Source organism: Xyrauchen texanus, chromosome 32 (assembly GCF_025860055.1).
Source record: "Xyrauchen texanus isolate HMW12.3.18 chromosome 32, RBS_HiC_50CHRs, whole genome shotgun sequence".
Lineage (NCBI taxonomy): Eukaryota > Metazoa > Chordata > Actinopteri > Cypriniformes > Catostomidae > Xyrauchen > Xyrauchen texanus.
In genome coordinates, this window is record NC_068307.1 from 25,028,014 (window position 1) to 25,041,965 (window position 13,952).

Genomic DNA, 13,952 nt, shown 5'->3' on the forward strand with positions numbered 1-13,952 from the left:
TTTAGAGAGTTGTCATGGCATTATTTTAGTTACCAAATCAGAAATAAATTTTGTGAATTTGTTGGAAAAATTCAAATAAAATTATGAACATGGCCATGAAAGCATCCTTAACAAAGGACTGTTAGAATGAGACATTGAAAATTGCCATTTATTCTTGGCTATGTTTTGTGTTTGTATTAGTAAAAGCTAATTATATACATAAAATAGTTGTAAGTGAACAAAATATCCTGGCATGTTTGACATACTACTTAAATGATGCACACCAATGTTATACACACCCCAATACATCACGTTAGAAAGTAAAGTGTGATTGGTTTAACATGTCATATCTGAATGAACGGTTCTTGGCCAGAAAAAGATGATAGAAATAGGCAGATGATCACAGCATTAAAAAATTTTGTGAGTTAGGATAGAAGAGAGTACTGGCCATTTCACTTCAAGCACTGGTGACGGGACTGATGAATTTATAATAATACCAGATTTTCTTTTTAGCTTTGTTTCTTATTATAAGTTATATTTACGAACAGGGACAGGTTCTAGACTGGCACAAAAGTAATCTTCATACCAGGTACAGATCAGGAGAGGGTTTCCTCTTATTGGGCTGGTTGGTCTGGCAGCTGAAAGGAAGTGAATGCATGCAGACAGCTGCAGAACAGGATGTGGATCCTGTCAGGGATTTATACACACTTCCACTTCATTTGTCCAGGCTAGTATTCTTCACCAAACATGCTTCAACTGACATTTTCTCTAGTTAAAGGAATAGTTTACACAAAAATGTTAATTCTGGCAATACTTACTAAATCCACTGAAAGAAAGGTTACCTTTTAGAGAGGTTACTTTAAGAAACTTCAGATATTGCTAGAGTATGTCATGTAAATAAGGGGACATGCCCAGGACCCCCCTAGACAATAAGTATTATTAGTCAGTATTATTTCTGTGCATACCCAAACATAAGTTCTGCAGACACCCATGAAATATATAGTCAGGGTTGGGAGGGATACTTTTGAAATGTATTCCAATACAGATTACAGAATGGGTAATCCGACACACACCACAACCTCAATATCTTGTGTCAGAAATATAGCATATAATTAAGGAAAGTTGACAGCATTATGCTTTCAGTAAAAATCTGTTTATTTTAATGAGCAGTATTTGCTGAAGCAAGGAGCAACTTTTTTCAGTGTGTTAACACGAACATTTATATATGGTGGCTTTACTTTCGAAACAGTGAGTGTTTAAACTTTTACGGACTGACCCCATTTACTTCCATTGTAAAAGCCTCACTTTAACCCATTTTAACTTGTATTGAACCTGCAATATTCCTTTAAGCCTTGGAATCTTAAGAAACGTATAGCTCAGCCGGTAACTAGCTTATCAACTCTATACAGAGGAAGTGGTTCTTAATAAGAAGTTGGACTACAACATTTTCATATTTATCAATTATGGACCTCATTCCTGAAACAAGAGCAGAATTAAATTCTTTGCAAGTTTTTCCACGGGTGTACATTTCTAAATAAAGTTGTTTTAAGTTTGATTTCATAGTAGGCCTCTCCCTAAATTCTCATTCCAACATAGTCATGCATTACATACAGTATAACACTCACTTACTGCCAGGTTATAAGAAAACATTATGATAATAATATCTATAATAATAATCTAAAATAAGATTTTAATGTACCTGTGCTTTTGTAGATGAAGTCTTCAGGGAGAAACTTTGGCCTGTGAAGGCTATCACTCAGTCTCAGGGGGTGTATTACATGAACATCATCTGCCCTCACTTCATTGGCACCAACACAAGGATTCTATCAAGACGTTGATCAAATTTATATCCACTGCTGATATATTCCCTGAAAACAAGATTTATCTTACACAATTTAGATTTTTAGAACTGAACAAAAATAGTGAAAAGAAAAGTATTTTTTGAAAACTCCAGTCTCTTAAGCATTCAGCTTTAGTCAAAATATTCCAGATTACACTTTAACCTTTTCTTGATTGTTGGGATAAAACCATGTCCCAGTTCTTTCCTTTCAGGGTGCATACAAATTCCAAAGCAACTGTTTATTGACCTGATTCCATCCAAATGAGGACTATTATCATCCTAATTTCCAGTTTTAACATGTTCAAATATCCCTGATGAGTGCAAGGGAGATGTTATGGCTCATATTTAGTCTCCTAAAGTAGGAATCCGAGGCAAGACATAAATTAATCATGTGAAAAACAGTGCATTGCACTTTGGGGAGATGGAGAGAGAGGAAGTTCTTCTGAGGACAGGGATTTACTCTGACTGCACTCTTCTTGTTGAGTTATTTTAGGAGCTTTTTGTGTAGGAATAGTTTTAGTGTTTGTGATCACAACTAAAAGCATCATGAAATCATTTAAAGGAATAGTTCTCCCCAAATTGAAAATGTTCTCATCATTTATTCACCATCATGCCATCCCAGTTGTGTATGACTTTCTTTCTTCTGCAGAACACAAACTAAGATTTTTAGAAGAATATCTCAGCTCTGTAGGTCCTCACAATGTAAGTGAATGGGTGCCAAAACTGTGACACTCCAAAAAGCACATAAAGGCAGCATAAAATGTATCCATATGACTCCAGTGGTTAAATCCATATCTTCAGAAGCGATATGATAGGTTTGGGTGATAAGCAGAATATTTAAATAAATTTTTGCTTGAAGAATGTGAATCACCAAAAACACAAGGAGAAGAATTTGAAAGTCAAAGTGAAAGTTAAAGTGGAGATCGACTGAGCAGGACTGTAGAACTAGTATACTTTACTATAGTATAGTAAAAATGCAGTTTTAAATGTGTTTAGGATAAGTTTTTTCTTTACAAAAATGTCCTAGTTTATTTTATAGAAATCATGTTATATTTTACCATGATATTGTCTATCCATTCTTGGTTTTACCTGAGGTTGCCATGTTCTTGATACAAATGAATACCACTGTTTACTTTAAAACTAGTCACATTTTCATATTGGTAAATGCAAAATAGTATAAAGGGCATTAAAGCCTTAAATGTTTATGGACAAAGCTAGTTCCCTTCCGAGGGAACTCGCACTGCGTCGTTGAAAACGACTCTTTGGGGAACGCTCCTTAGCGTGCGCCTCTGAATTATGAATGAAACTATTCCAATCTTGATTGGTGTTGCGTCATGACGTAACATGTGACGGCATAACCGGATGCATAAAAGTGACGCCGGCACACAAACACATTAGCTTTCGCTCTTCAGCAAGCGCTCTATGTCTATTGTTTGTCTTATTTGGTGTTGTTTGTCTGATTTAAAAATTTTATGGCCACCGAGCAGTTCAAGAAGCGCGTGCACCCCTGCCCTCGTTTCATTACGGGTAGGGACACGCACGCTTTATGTGTGAACTGTTTGGGAGCGCAGCACGCACAGGCAGCTCTCGAGGGATCTGCCTGTGAAAGTTGTGAAGCACTACCCATGAGAGTGCTGCGCTCCCGGTTGGCGTGCTTTGATGAGCACGGTCAGGCTCGCGTTCCCCACGGATCTGGTCCCGCGTCTGTTGAGGCAGCGCGGCGGTTGAGATCATGGGGTTCGCAGCGGGATCTTGCAGATGAGAATGAGACTGCTACGGCACTTTCTCATTCTTCGTTTGAGGATCCCGAGCCTACTGTGAGTGGTGCAGAAGCCCGCGTCGTGGCTTATTCTGCCCACGATCAGGTCCCAATGCTTGAGCTCTCTGCTTCCGAGGAAGTGGATATGCTCAGCATTGATGCGGACGACCGTGAGTCAAGCACGCCTGTTCTCGGCCACGCTTATGAATAGCTGGTTGAGGTTGTGACGCGTGCCGTGGCCAGACTTAACATTAGCTGGCCACAAAATGAGCAGGGAACGCTGGTCGGAAGCAAATTAGACGAGCGTTTCCTGCGGCACACATCACAACCCCAGCGCCGGGGTTTGCCGTTTTTCCCCGATCTCCACAAAGAGATCTCGAGATCGTGGGATAAACCACATTCGTCCCGTGTGTCCAGCCCCAGTGTGGTTGATTACAGCGATGTTTTTGGAGCACGGGATATGGGCTATGGGAAGATGCCTGGTGTGGAGGAGGCTTTAGCCGGTTACCTCTCTCCTGAGTCGGCATCTTCCCTTAAAACCCCGGCGCTGCCTAGTAAGCCCTGCAGAGATATATCTGCATTAATAAGCAGGGCTTACATGGCGGCAGGTCGGGCTGGTTCATGCCTGCACTCAATGGCGATTTTGCAGGCGTACCAGGCCGACCTCCTGAAAAATTTAGACGAGGGGGAGGGGCCAACTCCCGAAGATATCGCAAAGTTGCACAGAGCCACAGATCTGTCTCTCCGGGCCACTAAAGAGACGGCCCGCGCTATTGGCTGCTCTATGGCAGCTATGGTGGCCACGGAGAGGCATCTGTGGCTAAATTTGTCGGGCATAAAAGAAAAAGATAAAGCTTTTCTACTTGATGCTCCGCTCTCGCCCTCTGGCCTGTTCGGCAACGCCATTACATCGGTCGTCGACAGGTTTCAGGAGGCGAGGAAACAATCTGCAGCGTTCAAGCAGTTCCTCCCCAGTAGGGCAAAGTCTAAATCAAGTAGGGTGAGGCAAGCAGATCAGCCCCAGCCTTCAGTCAGCTCCTCGCACCGCGCAGAGCAAAAGGAGAGCGTTTCCTCTAGAGCCCCTCCTCCAGGAGCTTGGCAACAGAGGAAACGCTCCCAGCGGAAGCCCTCCAGCCAGAGGGGAGACCTGAGGGACGTCCTTAAGGCTCTGGGCTTTGGGAAAGAGGTCCTAACCAGGGTGGTAGAACCTCAGAGGGCTGTACCCCCGCTGCAGAGCAACCGAGGTTGTTCTCGCAGCGGAGTCCTCAGGGAATCGGTGTCGGTTTCCCGCTGTCTCTGACGCTTCGGGCCACATCAATTTCCAGCGAACACACACCGTGCCGTTCATGTCAAAAAATAAAAAACACACATCAATTGTGGTCACGAGAACTGTGTCGACTAAATCCTGCCGGTGTCCCGCTTCAGGAAGTCGAGAACAGTGCTTGAAAAACACCCGAGACCAGCCTCGAGAGGCTGGTTCCCTTAGTAGATTTTGTAGAGGCATGGAATCATCTTCCCAACATATCTGCATGGGTCCTGCATATAATAAAATCAGGGTACAGACTGCAGTTCGAGCACCGCCCCCCCAAGTTCTCTGGGGTGGTGCAGACTACAGTGGTTCCGGAGCGGGCTCAGGTGATAGAACAAGAAGTGAAATCTCTGCTGCTGAAGGGGGCCATAGAACGTGTTCCTCATTCAGACAGGGAGTCCGGTCTTTACAGCCGGTACTTTATAGTTCCAAAAAAGGATGGGGGGTTGAGGCCGATTTTAGATCTCAGAGTGTTGAACCAGTCTCTGAGGAGGTTCAGGTTCAAAATGCTTACTATTCCTGTCATCGTGAGTCAGATCAGATCCGAGGACTGGTTTGTCACGATAGATCTAAAAGACACCTATTTTCATGTATCCATCCTTCCATGTCACAGGAGGTTCCTGTGGTTCGCTTTCGGGGGCGAAGCTTACCAATATCGGGTTCTTCCGTTCGGCCTAGCACTATCTCCCCGCACGTTCACCAAATGTATGGATGCAGCTCTTGCTCCACTGAGACTTCAGGGCATCCGCATACTCAGTTATATCGAGGACTGGCTCATTCTGGCCCAGTCTCGAGAAATGGCGGTTCGGCATCGAAATGTCGTCCTTTGCCACATTCGAAATTTGGGGTTGAGACTCAACACAGAAAAGAGTGTGTTACAACCATCCCAGTGTGCAACGTTTCTGGGTGTTGTGTGGAACTCGGTTACGATGCAGGCACGCATGTCTCCTGCACGCATCGAGTCCCTTATGGCGATGGTGTCCAGGTTAAAGCTAGGCCAGGCCATCACTGTAAAGCGATTTCAAAGACTGCTGGGCCTCATGGCAGCGGCATCCAACATTACACCTTTGGGCCTTCTACACATGAGGCCCCTCTAGTGGTGGCTGAAAACCAAGGGGTTTTCCCGCAAGGGGAATCCATTTCGTATAAGCACAGTAACGCGCAGATGCCTTCGTTCTCTGCTAATATGGAAGAAACCTTGGTTCCTGTCCCAAGGACCAGTGTTGGGAGCGTCATGTCGCCGGAAAACCGTTTCGACAGATGCCTCCCTCACTGGCTGGGGCGCGGTCATGGACGGCCGCTTTGCCAGGGGTCTGTGGCAGGACCATCATCATTCTTGGCACATAAACTGTCTAGAGATGTTGGCTGTGTTCAGGGCTCTGAGGAGCTTCCTTCCAGACATCAAAGGTTACCATGTCCTAGTACGTTCAGACAATACATCAGTGGTAGCTTATCTGAACCGACAAGGGGGACTCAGATCGCGCCCTCTGTGCAGACTGGCGCATCAAATAATTATTTGGTCCCAAGGGAAAATACTGTCTATCAGAGCAATGTATATTCCGGGGGTTCAGAATCAGGGAGCGGACATCCTGTCGAGGCAGGGGCTGAGGCCCGGGGAATGGAGACTTCATCCAGAGGTGGTGAAGTTGATTTGGGACAAATTTGGACCATCGGAAGTGGATCTATTCGCGTCTCGAGAGACGTCCCACTGTCCACTTTGGTTCTCCCTCTCACATCCAGCCCCACTGGGGTTGGATGCCATGGTACAGGCTTGGCCGAGGCTTCGCCTGTACGCATTTCCCCCGATCGCTCTGCTCCCGGGAGTCCTGGAAAGGGTCCGCCAAGAGGGCATCAGTCTACTTCTGGTTGCCCCGATGTGGCCGGACCGAGTATGGTTCTCAGACATAATTTCACTCCTGATAGCTCCGCCATGGCAGATTCCTCTGAGGAGGGATTTGTTGTCTCAGGCAGGGGGCACAGTTTTCCACCCTCGTCCAGAGCTGTGGAAACTGTGGGTCTGGCCCCTGAGGGGGTTCAGTACCTAAATGCTGGTCTATCAGCGGAGGTGGTTGAAACCATACTTAACTCTAGGGCTCTGTCTACTAGGAGATTATATGGCCTCAAGTGGAATGTGTTCTCCACTTGGTGTAGAGAACATGAAGTAGATCCAGTCAACTGCCCGGTGGCTTCAGTTCTGCAGTTTCTTCAAGATCGTTTCTCTGCGGGTCTCTCCCCTTCCACACTTAAGGTGTACGTGGCGGCCATTTCGGCTTTCCATGCACCACTGAGTGATGGGCCTCTGGGGAGGCACCAGCTGGTCATTCGTCTTCTCCGTGGTACATGGAGGATGAGACCGACAACCAGGTCCAGGGTTCCTGCCTGGGACCTGGCGGTGGTTCTCGAAGGGTTATCCCTGGCCCCCTTTGAACCCCTTCAGTTGGCTTCGCCCAAGGACCTGACGTTCAAGATGGCTTTTCTCTTAGCTATTACCTCTCTAAAGAGGGTGGAAGATCTTCAAGCCCTGGCAGTAACACCAGCTTGCTTGGAGTTCGCCCCTGGCGGAGTTAAAGCCATTTTGCACCCGAGACCTGGCTATGTGCCTAAGGCAGCGGTTCTCAAACTGGGGGCCGCGGCCCCCTGGGGGGCCACTAGATGGCGCTAGGGGGGCCACAAAGAAATTCTAGAATATGAAATTATTTTTTAAAATTATTTTACCTGTATGTAAGTTAGGATTGTCCTATGTGAAGTGTGATGTATTTTTTTTTAAATTAAATATTTTAAAAATATTATCAATTATACATATCATATTACGCTAAAACGTCACCAAACCGTTGAGGTAGCCTAGTGAACACAACGACATGAACACGCTGATAAATGCCAAGACTATTTAAAATGGACAAGTTTTTAGATAGAGGATGCAGTGTCTCGGCTGAGAAGGTCACAACAGAAGAGCCCAGCGTGAAAAAAACGAAACTGCGTAAATTTGACGACTTCGTACATAAAATATGGCTTTATGGAATATAGTGACGGCAGACCACAGTGCACACTGTGTTTGAAGATTTTATCCGTTGAAGCACTGAAACCATATAAACTCAACCGACATCTCACAACAATTCATCCGGAGCATGCAAATAAAAGTAAGGATTTTTTTCAGAGAAAGAAAGAAGAATACGTCAAGCAAAAGGTACGACTGACTAACATCACGACAATACCTGAGAAAGCACAGCATGCATCGTATCTTGCAGCCCTGCGAATAGCCAAATGTAAAAAGCCTCACACAGTCGGAGAGGAATTAATACTTCCATCAGCAGTGGATATGTGCCGAGTGATGATCGGGGAGGAGGCCGCGAATAAGATTAAATCCATACCGCTGTCCAACAATACAGTAAGCAGGCGGATCAAAGACATTTCTTTTGATGTAAAATCTCAACTGACCAAAAGATTACGATCGTGTGAGCAGTTCGCACTTCAGCTTGATGAATGCACTGACGTTAGTAGTGCTGCGCAGGTATTAGTGTACGTTCGATATTTATGGGACAGTAAAATTATGGAAGATTTTTATTTTCAAAAGAACTCGAGGGAGAGCTACAGGTGAGGAAATTTTCAAAATGTTGGACACTTTTATGGTAGAAGAAAATCTGAGCTGGGAAAAATGCGTGTCTGTTTGCACTGATGGTGCGGCAGCAATGACTGGGCGCAAGAGTGGAGTTGTCACCCGAATTCAAGCCATAAATCCAAAGATCACAGCCACTCACTGTATGCTTCATCGTCAAGCACTTGCATCGAAGTTAATGGCACCCGACCTGCATGATGTGTTGGAAGTAGTAGTAGCGGCTGTCAACTTCGTGAAGTCAAGACCGTTAAAGTCACGTCTCTTCGCAAAACTATGCACAGAGATGGGAGCAGCTCATGATCGGCTACTGTTCCATTCAGAGGTGCGGTGGCTCTCGCGTGGAAAAGTTTTACAGCGAGTGTTTGAACTCAGACGTGAGCTTCATGATTTTTGAAAGAACATAAACCTGATCTAGAACTGTTTTTTCTGACCAACAGTGGATGGCAAAACTAGCCTACCTTGCAGACATTTTCAGTAGTCTCAATGGACTGAATCTGTCCATTCAGGGATGTTATTCCACAATACTGGAGGCAAGTGACAAAATAAATGCTTTCAGGAGAAAAATTGACCTGTGGGTACACAAACTACAAAGAGGCATCACTGACATGTTTCCAAATCTATCAGAATTTTTGGATACAAACTGCATGGCAGTGGACTTCATGCTCAACACCATTACCAGTCACCTCACCTCACTGAATGAACATTTCAGTCGCTACTTCACAGACATTGACATGGAGAAATATGACTGGGTTCGAGATCCCTTTTCTTGTGATGTGATGGCCAGTGGCCTCAGTGGAAAGGCTGAAGATGAACTTTGGAACTGTCCAGTGATCGTACTCTCAGGATGAGATTTAATCAGCAGGGCCCAGCAGAATTTTGGCCCACAGTTGAAAAGGAGTACAAGGAGGTTGCTCTTCAGGCCATGAGAATATTGCTGCCTTTCCCAACAACATACCTTTGTGAGGCATCTTTCTCAGCCATGATGGCAATAAAGACAAAATACAGGGCACGGCTTAATGTGGAAGATGACTTGAGAGTTTGCCTGTCCCCAATAACACCCAGAATTGATAAGCTCTGCAAAGAAAGACAGTCTCACCCTTCCCACTGAGGTTGTGTGTACTTGAACAGTGGTTACTAAATTGATGTGTCTGCATGTGTCTTCTATATTGAAAAACTATTTCTTTAAGTAGAGCAGAATTTTTTTTGTTTCTTGCAGAAAAAAAGATTGCTGAAAAAACAGATTGCTGTTCAAATTGCAAACCAAACTTGAGCCACTGTCATTTACTACATTAAAATTTAAGAAGTTTAATGCGCTTTTTTACAATCAGTAAATTAGTTTTTCAGTGTTCATCTTTTACTATGAACATCATAAATTACTGTTCAGTATTCAATACTTTTGTTGCACTTTTCAGACAATATTATTGTTAACTGTCAAAACTATTTTTTTATAAAAGAAATTTATATTTTATGAAATGTAGAATTTAACTAATTTTGTATATTCAACATCAGAGACATAAAGCTACAAACAGAACTGTTGTTCCAGCATTGTACAAATTCATTTGTTTTTGGTAAAATCTAAAATTTGTAAGTAAAATTGTACGTTTGAGGATGTTTTCGTCATGAGTTTTCTTTTGGGGGGCCACAAAAGGATTCACCCTACACAAGGGGGCCTCCTCCTGAAAAAGTTTGAGAACCACTGGCCTAAGGTGCCTTCTAACACGGCACGGTCTACGGTCCTGCAGGCTTTTCATCCTCCACCTCATGTGTCGGCAGAAGAAGAGAGGCTCCATTTGCTCTGCCCTGTCAGAGCTTTGAGCGTTTACCTCGAGAGGTCCTCTTCTTGGAGGAGGTCGGACCAACTGTTAGTGTGTTTTGGATCACCTAAGAAGGGGCTCCCTGCCTCGAAACAAACCATTAGTAATTGGATTGTTCAGGCTATTATCTCGGCCTACAAGGTGCGCAATTTGCCTTCACCTTTGGCCATAAGGGCTCATTCAACTAGAGGCATGGCGTCCTCTAGGGCACTCTTAATGGGAGTACCCCTCCAGGAGATCTGTGAGGCAGCCGGTTGGGCTACCCCGCACACTTTCATCAGGTTCTATAGTCTGCACCTCCCTAGTACGCCTGGCGCACGTGTGCTCTCGTCCTAGCTGAGTGCCTGAGTTCAGTTTCACTCTAGGGCAGGCCTTTTTTCGGTGCGTGGCCTAGTGGGCATTCGTTCCCCAAAGAGTCGTTTTCAACGACGCAGTGCGAGTTCCCTCGGAAGGGAACGTCTCGGGTTATGACTATAACCCTTGTTCCCTGAGAAGGGAACGAGACACTGCGTCGTCCTGCCACGCCCCTCAATGCCTGGGAGCGGCTTGCTTCATCGCTAGGCTAATGTGTTTGTGTGCCGGCGTCACTTTTATGCATCCGGTTATGCCGTCACATGTTACGTCATGACACAACACCGATCAAGATTGGAATAGTTTCATTCATAATTCAGAGGCGCACGCTAAGGAGCATTCCCCAAAGAGTCATTTTCAACGACGCAGTGTCTCGTTCCCTTCTCAGGGAACAAGGGTTATAGTCATAACCCGAGACGTTTTCCTTCTGTGTAAAATCTGTTATAAAAAAAGAAAATGGATAGTTAATGTACGGTGGCCCAGTAGTGCACAACACAACGAAATTCAAATAGCAAACATAAGTTCACAACACAACGGAAACAAGCCACAACACAACGCAAAAAAGCCGCAACACAACGGAAACAAGCCACAACACAACGAAATAGCCACAACACAACGGAATAGCCACAACACAACGGAAATGCTCCCGACCACTAGGGGGACAGGTGGTCTCCGGAAACGGTAAATTGCTCTCAATCTCCCATGCGTTATCGCTGGCGGTCTGGATTAGTGATGGGCAATCCGGCTCTTTTTCGTGAGTTGGCTCGTTTGACTCAGCTCACTGAAAAGAGCCGGCTCTTTTGGCTCACAAACGGCTCTTTAAAAAAAAATGTTTTCTCTATGATAGGTGTGAAAACAATTCTAATTCAATTATTAAATGAAATCATACTCGCAATGTCTCACAATTTCTTTAAAAATGCATTGATTTGTTATGAAAAAATAATACTATTAAGCATTTGCATTAGAACTTTTTAATGTATAGAAACAACATTCAAAACAAAACACTTACACAGATAATCTCTTGTCCCGATCATAGACAGTAAAAGAAAGGTCCCGATTCGACTCCTGAGGAAATATCGGCTATTTAGTGCTGACGCTGCCCCCTAGTGGTCGGGATCATTTCCGTTGTGTTGTGGCTATTCCGTTGTGTTGTGGCTATTCCGTTGTGTTGTGGCTATTTCGTTGTGTTGTGGCTTGTTTCCGTTGTGTTGCGGCTTTTTTGCGTTGTGTTGTGGCTTGTTTCCGTTGTGTTGTGAACTTATGTTTGCTTTTTGAATTTCTTTGTGTTGTGCACTACTGGGCCACCGTATTAATGGTTTGTTTCCATGAATGAAAATAAAATCCATGATTAAAATAAAACCATATGTACTTTATTAGACATAAATAAATAAACAAGGCAATCCCTTAAAGTAGTCTGTTTAAATATTTCTAATTGGATTAGCCTTCTACAGGATTATTAAACTAGCCAGCTGCAGATCAAGAAAACGTCTCAGGTTACGACTGTAACCCTAGTTCCCTGAGAAGGGAACGAGACGATGCGTCGATGACGCTTTGGGCGTCATCGTACGTATGTCAACTAGTCCAATGGAATGAATGAACGCCACGGGCGGGTGACGTCATGACCAGGAAAGGATATAAGCACATTCGGTGCGTTACTCGCGTTAGCTTTTAGAGCCGAAGCAAAGTCGATCGCAGGGATGCAGGAAGTATGGCAGGGCGACGCATCGTCTCGTTCCCTTCTCAGGGAACTAGGGTTACAGTCGTAACCTGAGACGTTCCCTTACGAGGGAACTCGCGATGCGTCGATGACGCTTTGGGAACAATAATACCCAATACGCCATAATTACAAAATGCCAGATGATAAAAACTGTCGGCAAATCAGTAAAAAGCACCTGGGATCCTGGGGCAGCTTCCAGGTCCAGGCTATAAAACCTCACAAAAGTTAGCAGCGAGGACCAACCTGCCGCATCAGAAACCTCCTGAAGAGAAACTCCTGATACGAGGGCTTTAGAGGCCGCCATACTTCGAGTAGAGTGAGCTCTGACCACCGAAGGGCACGGCTGGCCAGAGGACTCATATGCAAGAGAAATAGCCTCAGCTATCCACTTACTGATTAGATCTTCTCCACGGGGCAGCCCTGTGGGCATAAGTGTCCAGTGCTCGCACTGGACACAAGAGATTCAGTTTTTCCTGGTCTGAAGATGTAAACGGAGGAGGACAGAATGCCTGCAGTGCAATAGGCCTTGGAATATTGGTTGGCACCCTAGTTCGAACCACAGGCCTCAGCCTCAAGGTGCCACGAAGGAAACGAATAATCAGGGGGTCTCGACCCAAAGATGTCCTACCCACAGGGGCGTGGAAGGCCGCAATGGCCGCCACGTAAACCTTTAAGGTAGAAGGACATGAACCTGATGTAAAACGATACTGGAGAAACTCAAGTACTGTGTTGACTGAACAGTTAACTGGATCTTGCTGATGCTGGTGACACCAAGACGTGAAAACTTTCCACTTAAGTGTATATAATTTCCTCATGGCTGGAGCTCTGGAGCTAAGAATGGTCTCACCGACCTCAGTCGAGAGACCACTCTCTAAAAGTTGGGCCCCCTCAGAGGCCAAACCCATAGGTTCCAAATCTCCGGTCGGGGGTGAAATATTGTGCCCCCTGCCTGAGACAGAAGGTCTCTCCTGACGGGTACCTCGAAAGGAGGGCCGTCGAGGAGATGAATTAGGTCCGCAAACCAAATTCGACTCGGCCAGCGTGGAGCTACTAATAATAGACTTACTCCGTCCTGGCGGACTCTCTCCAGAACTCCTGGGAGCAGAGCAACAGGGGGAAATGCGTACAGACGTAGCCTCGGCCACGTCTGTACCATAGCGTCCAACCCCAAGGGCACCGTATTCTGAGGTGTACACCGCTCCACCCTGTTAAAGTGAACAGCCACTTCGGCGACCTGAAGCATACTGGCAGGAAACAACCGAACTGACTGTTTTTGAACCCCCCTCAGAGGGCTCACGTCCGACGCAACATCGAGTCGACATTGCGCCGAACTTTCGCTGGATACCACTGCGCCCCGAAGCACCAAGGGTGGCGGGGTTGGCAGACTGGTCCCATGAGGACCCCGAAGTGGAGCGGGCACCGTATTCTGAGGTGTACACCGCTCCACCCTGTTAAAGGAACAGCCACTTCGGCGACCTGAAGCATATTGGCAGGAAACAACCGAACTGACTGTTTTTGAACCCCCCTCAGAGGGCTCACGTCCGACACAACATCGAGTCGACATTGCGCC

General features: G+C 45.4%; 1 protein-coding gene across 1 annotated transcript; it reads left to right on the forward strand.

Annotated features, from left to right (window-relative positions):
- The first annotated feature begins 7,900 nt into the window (after positions 1–7,900).
- On the forward strand, positions 7,901–9,348 carry LOC127625978 (zinc finger BED domain-containing protein 5-like). The gene is made up of 3 exons (XM_052101482.1): positions 7,901–8,339; positions 8,428–8,874; positions 9,125–9,348. Exons 1-3 carry the CDS (start codon positions 7,901–7,903, stop codon positions 9,346–9,348), a joined length of 1,110 nt encoding a protein of 369 aa, XP_051957442.1.
- The last annotated feature ends 4,604 nt before the right edge of the window (positions 9,349–13,952 follow it).

Coding starts and splice junctions, on each gene's coding strand:
- LOC127625978 (XM_052101482.1), top strand. CDS start 7,901: ATGGAATATAGTGACGGCAGACCACAGTGCACACTGTGTTTGAAGATT. Junction 8,340..8,427: donor GACCAAAAGATTACGATCGT/GTGAGCAGTTCG, acceptor TTTATGGGACAG/TAAAATTATGGAAGATTTTT. Junction 8,875..9,124: donor GCGAGTGTTTGAACTCAGAC/GTGAGCTTCATG, acceptor CAAATCTATCAG/AATTTTTGGATACAAACTGC.